This window comes from Hippoglossus hippoglossus, chromosome 13 (genome assembly GCF_009819705.1).
Source record: "Hippoglossus hippoglossus isolate fHipHip1 chromosome 13, fHipHip1.pri, whole genome shotgun sequence".
In the NCBI taxonomy this organism is placed as follows: Eukaryota; Metazoa; Chordata; class Actinopteri; order Pleuronectiformes; family Pleuronectidae; genus Hippoglossus; species Hippoglossus hippoglossus.
In genome coordinates this window covers 20,784,286-20,798,513 of record NC_047163.1, presented here as the reverse complement: position 1 = coordinate 20,798,513, position 14,228 = coordinate 20,784,286, and the positions used below count along the sequence as shown (strand labels likewise).

General features: G+C 41.1%; 2 protein-coding genes across 2 annotated transcripts in view; one reads left to right on the top strand and one right to left on the bottom strand.

Annotated features, from left to right (window-relative positions):
• The window catches only part of snx19b (sorting nexin 19b), a 32,176-nt gene extending 26,263 nt beyond the window's left edge, over window positions 1–5,913 (bottom strand). The window contains exons 1-7 of the mRNA XM_034604403.1: window positions 5,844–5,913; window positions 3,582–3,867; window positions 3,238–3,432; window positions 1,773–2,948; window positions 692–890; window positions 351–451; window positions 113–232 (exon numbers count right to left, since the gene is read on the bottom strand). Coding sequence (XP_034460294.1) covers window positions 113–232; window positions 351–451; window positions 692–890; window positions 1,773–2,948; window positions 3,238–3,432; window positions 3,582–3,785 — 1,995 coding nt within the window. The 5' untranslated portion in view covers window positions 3,786–3,867; window positions 5,844–5,913. The remainder of the gene's footprint in view (window positions 1–112; window positions 233–350; window positions 452–691; window positions 891–1,772; window positions 2,949–3,237; window positions 3,433–3,581; window positions 3,868–5,843) is intronic.
• A 1,781-nt stretch (window positions 5,914–7,694) lies between these two features.
• il4i1 (interleukin 4 induced 1) lies at window positions 7,695–13,801 on the top strand. Its single transcript, XM_034604404.1, has 7 exons — window positions 7,695–7,794; window positions 8,613–8,827; window positions 10,184–10,296; window positions 10,840–11,041; window positions 11,728–11,796; window positions 11,892–12,028; window positions 12,981–13,801. Exons 1-7 carry the CDS (start codon window positions 7,764–7,766, stop codon window positions 13,747–13,749), a joined length of 1,536 nt encoding a protein of 511 aa, XP_034460295.1. The 5' UTR covers window positions 7,695–7,763; the 3' UTR covers window positions 13,750–13,801.
• Window positions 13,802–14,228: the final 427 nt, after the last annotated feature.

The window sequence follows — 14,228 nt, the reverse complement described above, 5'->3', positions numbered from 1 at the left end:
TCGTTGCATCATGGTCTGATTATAGTTATTACTAAGCATATACAATGTTCTTATTGTGAAGTCAACTACATTATTATTCAGCTGTACCACAGTGAAATATTCAGGATCAAACCTTGTCTATGCGTGACACAATGAAAGGTTTCTTGACAAAGGCAATCCTGGCGTCTGTATTGAGAGCCAGAAACTCCTGCATCTCCTCACTATTGGCTATTTCAGGGATGGCACAGAGTTGCTGAAAAAGAGAACAGAATGTAGGTCTACAAGCTCAAAGATCAAAAGCCATGTACAATGTTTGTGCATATACATAAAAATCCTTAATTCATAAAGTAATAAAATATCAACCCACCAACCTTCAAAAAGGTTTCTAGCAGTCCTTTCCGGGCCTCAATCTTGTCACTGTCCATGTTCCCAAATGGCATGTCTGGAAATATTTTCCTTGGACCTTTTACACCTACAGCACAGTAAGATAACAGTCAAATTAAGTTTGTTGGCTCAAGTAACAAACATAAATCAAACATCTAAACAATGTCCAAGGACTAAATGGCAAATCCAGGTGCATGGATTTCTCCAAACCAGACAAAAGATAACTGGGCCACAGTGCACAATGGTGGCTCCTAGGATCAACAAGAGGTTTCCCATTTTAAATTTCATACATAAAATAGACAAAAAGGCCAGACTTCACTCCTCCTACCTTTGACAAGTTTCCTTAGGTCAGTTTTCTCTTCCAGCCGTGTTTGCAGGTTGAGGAACTCGCTGTATCGTCTGTTGACCATGTGATAGGCTACCGGCTGAATGTGAGAGGGATTCTCACAAGTTGTCTGTACGACTTCGGCATAATCAGAGCCGGACTGGATGCTTCCTGGGTTCTCAAAACCCATTGCTGTCTCATACTGAAAACCAACACAACCAATTGTAAAGCTTAACATTTTCTGTTGATTCCTGTCAGAATTTATATTGTGTGCAACATATTGCAGTTTGTGGCACAGCTTGTAAAATGTCTTAAGGCCTAATGCTATTGTACCAATGTTCAATACAATTAAGTTATAAAACTAATGAAGTTTAACAGTTTGTGTCCAAAATGCCAACATTAGAAATAAATTCCAATACAAATAGTTTTGACCTAGATAATTTAAAATGTTAAAATAAAAAATCAGCATAAAGCATTAATTGGAGAATGGAAATAGAGGCCACTTTTCTTCATATTGTTGCTTCTTATTTCCATTTGGCACTTGTTTAATCGTCAGCTTCTTTGAGCTGAAGTTGATTAATTGAAGTGAGGTGTGTCTAAGCACCCAAGTCAAACGTGCTTCAGCTCTGAAGTTGACACTTTTCATCATCATTTACGATCGAAAGTAAACCTCTGTGGGTTTTGGACAATGATGAAATAAGACGAGCAATATAAATCACGTTGGGCTGTGGCAAACCAAATTTCCAATTGTCTTCTTCTCTTTGTTGGTAAGTTGGTATATTTGTTGGTGCATTTCCGCCAACAACTGTCAATCAGTAGAACGGCATTTATGGTCTTGTGTTTACATGCACAATCCTGTGCATATGCATGAATGACACAAGCAAAATGGGGTTAACCCATTTAACATAACATTGCGACACAGCGCTGTTAGTAGTCAAAAACTCCACTATTCTTCATTTGTAACTTTGAAACTTGTCTTTCCCTTTGGATTATCATATTTGAGCCCTTCATCAGCCTGGAAAAGTACAGGATCACAAATGAACAAAATAATGATTGGTGAACAGAGGAAGTGGACACTTCTTACTTTGATAGTGTATAATGTGTAGGGGTGTGAGCCAGTGCCTCTGTGTTCCTTAGCTGTGATGGTACCAGTGATGCGGAGGTTCTGAATGATGACTGGTCCATCTGGGCTGCTGAGGGGCTGGAAACTGAATGCTGGCATGGGAGAAGTGACCTGCGAGGGACTGACTAGTTCATTAGGGTTACCCAACCCAGTCTGTTCTACACTCAGGAGAAGCTCCCTGGTTGGGTTTACTGGTGGGGAACTGGCCTCCCTCTCCAGGTCCTGGAGGCTGTTGACACTAGGAGTCCCCTGTGATGCCCCAACTGATGAGGGGCCATAGCCATTTGGATTTTCTGAATTCACATCCAATGGACAGGGACAAACATCCTCCAAGTCCACACCAATGTTATTTTCAACAGATGTGGTAAACTCTTTGCATCTGTCATCCAGAGCCTCCTCTTGGCCTATCATGACCAGTGAATCGGTGGGACTCTGTTTATATTCAGCCAAAGGAGAATCAAGGTCCGAGTCATTTTCCTGGTAAAATGGATTTGACTTGCTTCCTCTCATGAAATGCTCTAGAAAGGGTGGAGGACTTTCTTCTTCTTCAGTGTTATTCTGTGGACAGTCCACCTCCTCTGAGTCAAAGACGTCATAGGCAGCAAGCTCAGCCATCTCTGCCTCAGGGACAATTTCAGTCTGTGCTCCTGCTTGAGGAATTTCAGTATTCCTTTGAGGAACCTGTGCAATCTCTTGTAATGCAGGGAGATCAGATTCATCTGTTGGTGGTGATGGAGTCAGTGGCTCTGTCGCAATGCGTTCCTGGGGTTTGCTGGACCTCCCAAATATTTCAATTATAAGGATGTTTAACCAGTCAGGGTCAGACAGTTTTGCAATAAGAGGGAGAAGAACATTGCAGGTGATGAGCTCTCCAACAACAAACCGTCCAGTTCGGGACTCCAAGTGCGGCAATGGCACCAAAACATGCAATAACAAATCTACAAATGCTCTGGTGTAGTTTAGCTCCACTCTGTCACTGGTCATGGCAAGATGAGGTGTGGTAAGACTGGAATAAGCTTTCCACAACCGCTCGCTCTCACGACTCATGGTCATCTGCTGCTCGGTCACCAGCTCCTTAGCTCTGATGTAGTCCTGCAGGTGGCAGCCAAACAGATCGAGGATCCTCTGGGTCAGCTCCTGCAATGATGTGAAAAGTTTATCTTGCCCCTCTGAAGTCCAGTTGTTTAGAAACTAAAATTAAAATTAGGGTCTTCCATGAGTAAATGTGGTTTCTATTAATTCTGTTTCTATCATTAAGAGTGTCAATATTGCTGTAATGGCAATTTTGTTCATTTACAAATTAATCTACAACAGAATACAGTGTGTTATAAGTGAAGGGGTCTAAAGCAACTGTAAATGTAAACTTATTGTTTTATCAATAAGATTAAAAAGAGCTGCCAACACAGAGGAATTTACATTAAAGTACCTTCCTGTCGACATGTCTTGCACGCGTTTTCAGTTCCATGGCCATACAGATCATGGCCTCTTTAACTTCTGTCTCAAAACCAGTCTCAGAGGACACCGTGCAGTACCAGGAGGTGACAAAGTCCCTGATGATTTTCCTCACTGTCTTGTGGATCTCTTGGTCCAAGTGTTGATCAGCCTCCACGGAGGGTGGAACCTGACATTTGGCAAGGACAAAATGAGAATGACGTGATACAGGAAGTATAGGAAGCCTATTTCCCAAAAGAGTCTTACGGTTAAATGTATCTCAACCATGTACAGTATAACCAATTAAATGGTTACAAAGCAAAATACCAGAAAAGTTACCTGCTCCAGTGTGATAAACCTCTCCAGATGAACCACACTGTTGGAATCTAGGACTGCCTGCGACCCAAGCCAGCCACCGAGCACCACCAGCAGGCTGGTGAACAAACAAAGCAGCCAGATGTTGACCAGCAGGTGGAACAGAACCAGCCATGCCAACACCACACCAAAGCCCAGCAAGCTCCTCTGTCCCATCACCTCAGCCATGGCACCCTCCACGGCGTTACTGTCTGGGTTGACACCGTCAGGAAGGGATATGGAGATTATACATGCCAGAGCCACATCACACCTTGAAAAATAAAAGCAATTAGGCATACAGATTAGATCCTGCTCTGTCCTGGTATAGAGACAGTCTGAAAAACCAAGCATTGACATACATTCAAACTATTTTTTTTTGTTTCGTGTGTGTGTGTGCGTGTGTGTCTGTGTGTATCTCTGCTTCTTTGGATGCAGATCAGTTGAGGAAAAACAAATAGCTGTCACTCATGTGCAACTCTCAACAGAGGTGAGAAGGAATTGAGGTGGCTACTGAGTGATGACACATTGAACGATCGTTTATACCTGATGTGCTGTAAGTACAAATGCTGCCTGATCACCATTTGTTTCTCTGTGATGCTACTGACGTGTTTGTGCTCTCTTTAAGCAACAGATGTTTGTGCTAAAGTTGTTGAGTAAAGAGAAACTTTCTGAACTTAGTGAAACGCTGTCTATGACTAAAACTTAATTATTTGAGGCCTTCTTGTTAATTCGACAAACGTTATATACATGAAGTTATTTCTTTCTTCTTCTTTCAGGCCCAGTGTGTTCGCTCAATAGTGTCGAGGTCAGTTAAAACGCATTACGTCTTCTTTTTTTTTAAATAAATTTCATCTTTGCAAACAGGGTAATGGGCATGTTTATTTGCATGTAGAGCGGGGATTGTAGTGGTCTGTCTGATTGGGTTGCATATAAGCTCCTCTACTGAGGTCCTCTGTGTGCGACTCCCAGGTGAGAGCCTGTCACAGCCCGGCACTTGCTCTCTGGTATTAATGCCTGTCTTCGTCATCTACTGTTTCTGTGACGTGAAAGGATTTCCACACAGTCACAGAAAGTTAAAGTGTGTGTCCTGCTCATTCAGCCCTTTAGTGTCTATAGAGCGGGGAAGAGAAATTCGATCCTCAGTTGTCACTTGGATCAGGCATGTTAATCAGTGGTATAAACAGAGACATAGACCCTGTGATCGGTGATCAGCCGATACTACTTCCACCGAAGACTAATTGTACTAACATGATTCTTGCTGTTCTGGGTTTGTACCCTCATGGTTGAATGCACTTACTGCAAGTCCCTTTGGATAAAAGCGTCAATTCAATGACATGTAAAGTAATATGTAATGTATTCATTTACCAGATCTTTAACCATCTCATTTAACGACTGAAGTATGACAATCTATATAACTGAAGTTATGGTGTTATGGCTGCTTCATGTCACTGACTGTGGCAGAGATGTTGACATGCCACCGTAGAAAAAGCAATGGTGTAAATACAAGCGACCTCCAGTTCATTTTCATTCATAAAGCTGCGAGCATGTTTATGCTAGCAGCTAACGTCGGTATCACGATGTCTGACCAATGTTTACTGGTTTTACTCTCCTCAGCCAGTGTTCAGTTCAATCACACTTGTATTAATTTGTCTTTATCCGTGATAACGACCTCAAACAGCTTGGTGAGGGGATTAGCTAACGTTAGCTGCACACAAACTTGTTTGCTCTGCACCAAACCCCGCAGAGAAATGTGACACTTTACAAGTCAGTTGTTACACAACAAGAATCCGCTTCTACCAACCTGTTAATCCTCACGTAGTTTACTGAGCCCGTTACAAACAACCTCTGGATATTTGGCAGACAGGTTAATCCACTCCGAACAACACAATGTCCACTTCAATGTGCTGTTGACTGTGTAAGACCTACTCCGTTACATGATGTTTATTAGACGAGGGTAGGGACTAGATGTCAAAGGGGCAGTCGAAATATTAGAGACATAATAGTTTATTCCACTGTCAAGTATATCCCGAAGTGAAGCCAAGACGCTGTCGACTTGTCAGAAGTCTGTGATAATGTCACGTGTTTTGTTATAATCAGCCAAAGCGCATAACAACCTTAAATTGTGTAGTTTGTGGCCTAAGACTGGTCGCATTAGAATATGACTCGTTAGCTAACAACAGCAACGTGAGGAGGCTTCACACACACATTTCAACGAGAAGACCAAAAAACAAGAGAGCTGCGTTTCACCTGCACGAGCTGTCACAGCACGGGGGGGGGGGGGGGGACGGCGAACACTGCGGTCCGCTTTGTTTACTTCCGGTATAGTGACGTAACTCCGAGCGTCGGCACGGCGGTTTGTGAGAACCGCGGTCACGCTAAACCATAGACTGTGTATAAAAGCGCCAAACACCAGCTTGAAAAATCAATGCGCGTCTATTTGCGGTGTTACGGTACAGGTCCTTGGAGCTGCATTCCACACAAAACATTAAATGAAATGTAATATTATATATATACATGCATGTATTTCTAAGAAAATTAAAGGGAAAGTCAGCTTAATTTTCTTTCAGAACTTGCTCTGAATATTATTCCCCAAAAAAACTCAATCGGTGACAAATAATTTTCACCTCACTCTTGTTCAGGATGACGTGTGTGTGTGCATGTGTGTGTGTGTGTGTGTGTGTGTGTGTGTGTGTGTGTGTGTGTGTGTGTGTGTATGGTGACCCATGGTACTGCTACTGGAGTAAATTCCCCTGAAACTTGACATGCAGACAGTGGGGGGTCATATATATATATATATATATACATATATATATTTATTACCTGCAATCATCAGACCCTGTGAACTGACTATAGCTCAGACCCCTGTCTCATTTCTCCGGGCGTTGTGAGAGCAGCAGCTTAACGCACATTGTTCATTAACATGGATGATTTCACTCCACAAGCCTCATTGGTTCAGTCAACTCAGTCTTTTCCCCCTTATGCTGACAAAATGTGAAATTAAAACCTGCCCGATAACAGAATCATATTCAGCTACACACCATTCCTATACTGCTTGATAGTTTGGCAGCCTGTGACATAGTCTCACCAGGTGAAGGATTCCCAGTTTCTGCTGAACCAGAAACTGTTGCAGTTCAAACCAGGCTGTGGCATAAGTCAGCAGAGCAATGGAAGTCCAGACACTTCGTGCCCCTTATGGTTTTTGACATGTCTTTCAATTAAATAAAATGTATGTTCTAAATAACTTGCTTTATTTCTTTCACTTTCCTTTCCTACAGAAGTGTTTATTCAGCATTTAACTATGAATATGAATCACCACCATACAGCCACTGATGCTGTCAGGAAAATGAAACTTTGCTTCTTTTTGACCATCCTGCTTTTGCATTAATTTACTGCAGCATCTGAAAGCTGTGCTTTTACCTGTTGGACACAGACGGAGGTGGGTTAGTGGAACTGCTTTGTTATGGCATTACAGATGATATGACATTAAATTAAAGCAACTGAAAACATTTACTGCTGTTGAGTGTAGATTGTTTCATGGGATGTATTGCAGCTTTAAATTTGAACTAGGCATTTCTTTTGATACCACTGACTCTCAGGTCAGATATTGAAATGAATGAAGATGGAGGAAACGAGGTATGCAGATGACTAGTAGAAGCTCACTAATCTGATTTGTTCAGTATGATTGACTCTGGAGCCGGTGTGGGAAAATATTTCCAGACTCAAGTCTCGAGGAGCCACACAGTCCCCTCATTAAGATGATGTTGTGTGCAATTTCACACATACCACGCGTCCAGGTTTTGCAGGTTGCTTTCATATAGGGGGACACAGCATTAGAAGTGAAGCTTTATCAAGGACTTGCTCATTTCTCCTCAGTCATGCAGAGGTTTATGATGACGTACGAGAATTTACCATTGATAAAGGTGAGTGGAATGTGGCCTGAGAGAAATCTCATTTCTCATTCACTTCTGCATGTGCTGCTCGTTTTAAATCTGATTTAATGTATGTGTGTCCGAGTTTATTGAGATCAGGTGGATATTCAAGTTTTACTAGTTCATCATCCATTTAACTTATTCAATTCTGTGTCTTTGGTAGGTGTCATTTCCCTCTTATAGTGTCAGGAGCAGCAGCACAGGGAACAAGTCTAGACGTTGGAGTTCCATCCTCAAGATGATCCCTCCCATGGCACTGTGTAAATTCTGTGAGTATTAAAATGTTAACACATAATACATTAATTTAATAGTTACATTTGGTGCAATACTTCAATGTCTTTAGTAAAAATATTTCAATGTATTCCGTTTCCTTTTGTGCAATAATGCAGAACTGCATAGCTGATTGTATATATTTTGTGTATTTATTTGATATTTTCATATTTATATTTAATTATTAGAAGTTTTTTGCTAATAAAAATTATTCAAATGTATTGTAATAATAATAATAATAATAATAATAATAATAATAATAATAATAATAATAGTAATAATAATAATAATAACAATAACTTTATTTGTACAGCACCTATCTAAACAAGGTTACAAAGTGCTTCACAAAAAAAAAATCCATGGCAAAAAGAAGACTGAATTAATAAAAGGTATTCAGTTAAGTTCAAGTTTAGGAGCCAAATCATAACATAATAAGGTCAAGACCTTAACATTTATAGAGAAACCCAACAGTTCCCACAATGAGCAAGCACTTTGGAATATCTGTCTAAAAACCCAATGCAGCTATTGGAATTTCATAAATTATGAAATGTCTCTTTCGAGTCTAAGTGAAAAATCTAAATTAGCATTACAGTATAAGTGAATTATTGCAAAATGCAATATGACCACAACATTTATGTGCAGACAGTCATTTGTCATGGGTTGTACTTAGAGGCGAGAGACATGACTACGTTTGTAAGCTGAGCAGGTTTCAGTCTGAGTGGTTAAAAGTCTGAATAGCCCCTCACTTCTCCTTATTCACCTCGTGATGCTTTGAATTAATCCCCCTTGATGAATTGGTACTTTCTGTCTCCGTCAGTTCCTCTGGTTCTAGTGGGGGTGGTGGTGATTGCTGTGAGTGGGATCACTGGAGACCCTCTGAACGACTGCCTCACAGACGGAGACTACAGTGAGCTTCTCGACATCGTGAATACAGGTCTCCCCACCACGAAGACGTCCCGTCATGTGGCAATCATCGGTGGCGGCATTGCAGGACTCACGGCTGCAAAGTATTTAGAAGATGCTGGCCATAAGGTAAAATGTGTTTATGGTGATGAAAGAATGACCTGAGCTTGAAAACATGGTAATCAAACCTTGAGTCAGCCTCTTGATCTATCTGTGTGTGTGTGTGTGTGTGTCTGTGTACTTTGTGAGACAAAGATTTGTGAGGACCATTCTGAGCATACAACCTACAGAGTGAGAACATTTTGGGAAAGTGAGGATATTTGGGCCGGTTCTCACTTTCTGACCCACTTTTAATGGACTGTTTCAGGGTCAGGGGATGTCAGGGTCAGGGGATGTCAGGGTCAGGGGATGTCGGGGGCTAGGGGATGCATTATGCCACCGAGTGTCCTCACTAAGATACATGTAAAAACATGTTTGTGTGTGCGTGTGTGTATCCAATGGTATTTCCACAGGTGTTGAAGTGTTGTCCCACTCAGCTATATGTGATGATAAGATTTTAACTTTAACTGTCTTCTTGTTTTGCTATTACCTTGTCTTACCTGTTCTCACCTTTTGTGGCCTGTTACGGCGGCTGTGGATGAGCGGGTAGAGCAGTCGTCCTTTAACCAGATGGTCGACGGTTTGATTCCAGTCTTCCACATCTACATACATGTCCTTGGGCAAGATACACAGAAAAAGTGCTGCCCATAGGTGCACTGTATGAATGAATGGGTGAATGGCAACAGCCTGTACTTTAAAGTCATAAAGACTAGAAAAAAGGTTTATATAAATATAGGCCGTTTAGAATCTACTCATTGTTAATGATTCAGGAAGTTTTTAAGATAGATAGAGGTCTCCCCTGCTTTAAAACAAACATACCCAGAGGTTAAATCTTGTAAAAACACTAAATAAAACAGTTTTGCATTATAAAGATGCATTAATGAAGTGTTCTATGCTGGACATCTAGAAAGCCTGTCAGCCAATCTGCTGCTAACATTTGCTCAACTTTTTTCTCTGATAACTTACGATCCACTTGTCCAATGACTGAAGTCCATCATTCAGTTGAAATACACAAATAAAATCAACTAAGATATAAATAGTGCATTACAAAAATGTGGAATATGGTCCATTTTGACTACTTTGACTTACTTTGACCATTTAACACCATTGACAAGCAAATAAATGAAACCAATCCCTCGGTTAAAATGACGTCCCAAATGACGAATGTTGGCACTTGGCAGAGGTATGCGCTCTGAACACCATTGTAGTTTGTCTGGTGCATTTTGATTGGAGAACATCAGGATGTTGATGCCTGCAGGTATTTCTTTCTCTGGAAATGCACAGGTTGTATTTTAATGCCCATTAATTCCTTGAATCCTTGAAATTATTGTATGCTGTGTAGACGTGTGTTTGACATGATGATTCTGTGTCCCCATGGACAACAAGGTGACCCTAATAGAAGCGAGTGGCCGTATCGGAGGACGTGTGGAGACCTTCAGGAACAGAAGAGAGGGCTGGTATGCAGAATTAGGTGCCATGAGGATCCCCAACTTTCATAAGTGAGTGTGTCACTCAAGTACAATATTTGAGTACAGTTACCACGAGGGCATTCACAACAAATTCATTTCAGTAGTTGTCAAATATTCCGTAAAAGTAGTTGACTGCAAGGACAAAGCTTAACATGCTGCAGTAAGAAAGTTCAATATCATAACAATCAAATATCAACATTAAGGCCCGAGCAGCGACCGCTTTGAATCTTGTGCGTTTTTGTTAAATGCTGTTGCCGTGGCATTACAAGTGGCAAGTTGATGTTAAGTTTGTGCAATTGATCACATTTTTAGGGGCATAAATATGATCGAAAAAGTCACAAAACTCATCACACACGTCAGAAATGCAGTGAAAAAATGGCGCCCCCTACAAAATTTCAATTCAAAAATTCAAAATTTGGGTTTTACAATTGTCAGCTGGACACAAACAGGCCTTCATCTGTGAGTAATTGGTAACACCGCTACACTGACTCAAGAAGTGGACATTGCTGCTGTAAGCACTGGTCATTTTATTTTATATAATCAGTATATATATAATCAGTATATATCCCACAGGATCCTGCTTTCCTTTGTCTCCAAATTATCGATTTCCCTCAACCACTTCATCCAAGACGACATCAACACCTACTATCTGATAAATGGAGTGCTAGAGAAAACCTATGATGTGAAAAGTAACCCTGGTTTGCTGAACTACAGCCTGAGCGAAAGCGAGAGGGGGAAGTCAGCCGCTCAAATCTTCAGTGAGGCCCTGTGGAAGGTTTGTTTACTTTCCTCTCAGAATAATTCATAATGTTTGCAGGTTGTTAGAATAATCACCCACAGTATCATTGTTCTTTTCAAACACATAAATATGGTTTTATTGCACAAAGATAAAAAATATTGATGTTTCTAAATCCAAACCCAGGGCCTGCCTTTTTAGTCTGGCTTTCAATTAAATTTCATTTATTTATTTGTTTGTATTTTAGCTTGCTTTATTATTTGGTATATCTTTTTGAATTCGTTATTGTTATTTACTTTTCACACATTTATTTTTTGATTTGACTTTCTTACTTTCTTTCTAACTTTCTTTCTTTCTTTCTTTATTAGGATCCCCATTAGCACCAGCACCAGTATACGCATTAGCTATTCTTTCTGGGGTCCAACACACACACACACACACACACACACACACACACACACAAACACACACGCACACACACACACACACACACACACACACACACACACACACACACACACACACACACACACACACACACAGCCACATAAACAAACAAAAACAGCTCATCTCATTAAATTAAAGTACAAACAGAAGAGAAACAAAATAGTACAAAACAGATATTAGGCAAAACACTTGTTTCTTTTTCAATGAAAAGTGCTATATAAATAAAGTCTGACTGATAACGACTGACTTAAATACCTTCTTTCTTTGTATGTGCACAGGTGAGGGATGACCTAAAGAGCTTTGGCTGCAGTGCCATACTGGCTAAATATGATTCCTACACAGTGATGGTAACAGTTTGTGGATTTTGAAATTGTCTTAGCAATGTCACACAGGCCATAGTTTGAATTTGAATGAAAAACATTTTACATTCGACTGCTGACAGGACTATCTGGTGAAGGAGGCCAAAGTGAGCCGTGGTGCCGTGAGGATGATTGGGGACCTCCTGAATGAAAACAGCCTCTTCCACTCATCACTGCTGGAGACGCTGTACATACAGTTAGACATCAATGACAACACTGAGTGAGAAATATTCAATTGATCCGTTTTATTATGTGTCTGGCAACACACATGGAGTGCATTATTTTTCAGTCTGATTTGAATACACAGCATATTGTGGACAGCATATTTTTCAATTCAACAGGCAACGATAACACAAACTCTCCTGCCTGTAGCCTTAAGTCACATTTAATGTTAACTTTCTAAACATGTCCATATGGTGTTGCTTGTATAATACAAGATATATCATGGGCAAAATATGCAGTCAACACCATGGCTGAGTATTTCCACCATGGAACTGCACAGAAGGAATCTACCTCATCAACCTGGAGGTTGGGGCTGTAACAACCAGGGGAAACCAACGCAAAAGAAGAACCTCAAAGAGGATGTTCACGCAGAGATTATCCAGTTTCAGTGATTTTGTAGAATGCAGATGTATGCAGGGGCGAGGCACGGAGAGCGGGCAAGCAACACTCCAAAAACAGCTATCAATAACGTTTCACATCTTTCTATAGCATCAAAAAGTCCAAACTGAACTAAGCAGAAAAATGAACACACAGGTGATATACGAACGACCTAAACAGACAGAAAACTGTTATATATAAATTAGTTGACGTGCATGTTGACTTTTTAGTTTGGTCCATGTCCGATCATGAGTCAATGTCTGTCTGAGTTACTCCGCTTGTCATTGTGTAGTGTACACTAGTTAGGTTTGTGTGAGAAGAGTCAGAGCTGCACACAGGCTGGGCTCATCTGCATCTTAGATATGAGGATTATTGAAGGAGGCAAAGATGCAGTGTTACGTACAGGCCATTTTAAGGCCATGAAGAGATATTATTCACTGAAAAAAACATCTAAATATGTAACTTTCAGGAAGACAGAGAGAATTTCAGGGGTTTATTCAATGAAACTCTTGATAAGTGACATTTTAATGATGTATTGTGATTAAGTTTTTAAAGGTGTGTTTTTGTCCCAGGTACTTTGAAGTGACTGACGGCTTCGACCATCTCCCCAGGGCTTTCTACCAGGTGTTAAATTCCACAATCCTTCTCAACTCCAAGGTCAAGCTGATCAACCAAACAAGTGGCAGCAATGTAACCGTAACATATCAGGACCGGGGTAATTCAGGCTCTCTAAGCAACCTGACAGTGGACTATGTCCTAGTTACGGCCACAGCCAAGGCCACCCTCTTCATTGACTTCCAGCCCCCTCTCTCCTGGGGCAAGATGGAGGCCCTGCGCGCGACTCATTACACCAGCTCCACCAAGGTGGTGCTCAGCTTCAGGGAACGCTTCTGGGAGAAAGAGGGCATCAGAGGGGGGAAGAGCATCACAGACCGTCCCGCACGCTTCATCTACTACCCCAGCCACAGCTTCCAGGGCACAGACGCAGGGGCCCTCCTGGCATCTTACACCTGCTCTGACGACTCCACCCTCTTCCAAGGGATGAGTGAGGAGGAGGTGATGGCAGTGGTCCTGGAGGACTTGGTTAAGATGCACGGAGAAGGAATTAGGAGCCTGTGGACAGGGGGGCTGATAAAAAAATGGGGCCTGGATCCTTACAGTCTGGGAGCCTTTGCCCTGTATATGCCCTACCAGCAGGGGCAATACGCCAGGGAATTGTTCCAGAGTGAGGGACGGGTGCACTTTGCAGGAGAACACACAGCGTTGCCTCATGGGTGGATTGAAACTGCCATGAAGTCTGCACTCAGGGCAGCGAAAAATATTAACAGCTTTACACTGTAGCTTTGTTTCTGACTTTTCTTTTTACATATGTTCGAACACGTTCACTCACGTTCAGAGAAATGAAAAACATCATTTTCTGGAACCTTGGAATCCTGTTTGTTTTTCATCCAACACCCACACAAAAATATATGCAGTTTACTGAACTATTAGAAAAAGAAAAGCAGTAAATTTGATGTCATCTGGGAAACTGGAGGCGGCACATTGTCAATATAGCTTTCAAAGTGACTTGAGCGATTCATTAGCTGTCAAGATAGATCATTTCATGTTGATCGACCAATCGGTTAATTGTCTGATCAATTCAATGCCTGATACTTGTGAGATGGTGAAGAGCAGCATTAGAAGATAATTGTAGGTTGTTTTGAAAGGAGTTCCTGATGACTCACTCTCTCTACACCAGCCCCTATCAAGTCTTTCATTTCTGTATTTTATTATTATATTATTATTATTATTATTGTTATAATTTCAGTTCAGCTGGTTTA

What these genes read in the sequence shown, in the direction of transcription:
- il4i1 (XM_034604404.1), top strand. Translation starts at nt 7,764, where the DNA reads ATGATCCCTCCCATGGCACTGTGTAAATTCT. An exon ending in AGGATCCCCAACTTTCATAA is followed by an intron (nt 10,297 to 10,839) that starts GTGAGTGTGTCA and finishes TATATCCCACAG; the next exon opens with GATCCTGCTTTCCTTTGTCT. An exon ending in ATGATTCCTACACAGTGATG is followed by an intron (nt 11,797 to 11,891) that starts GTAACAGTTTGT and finishes GACTGCTGACAG; the next exon opens with GACTATCTGGTGAAGGAGGC.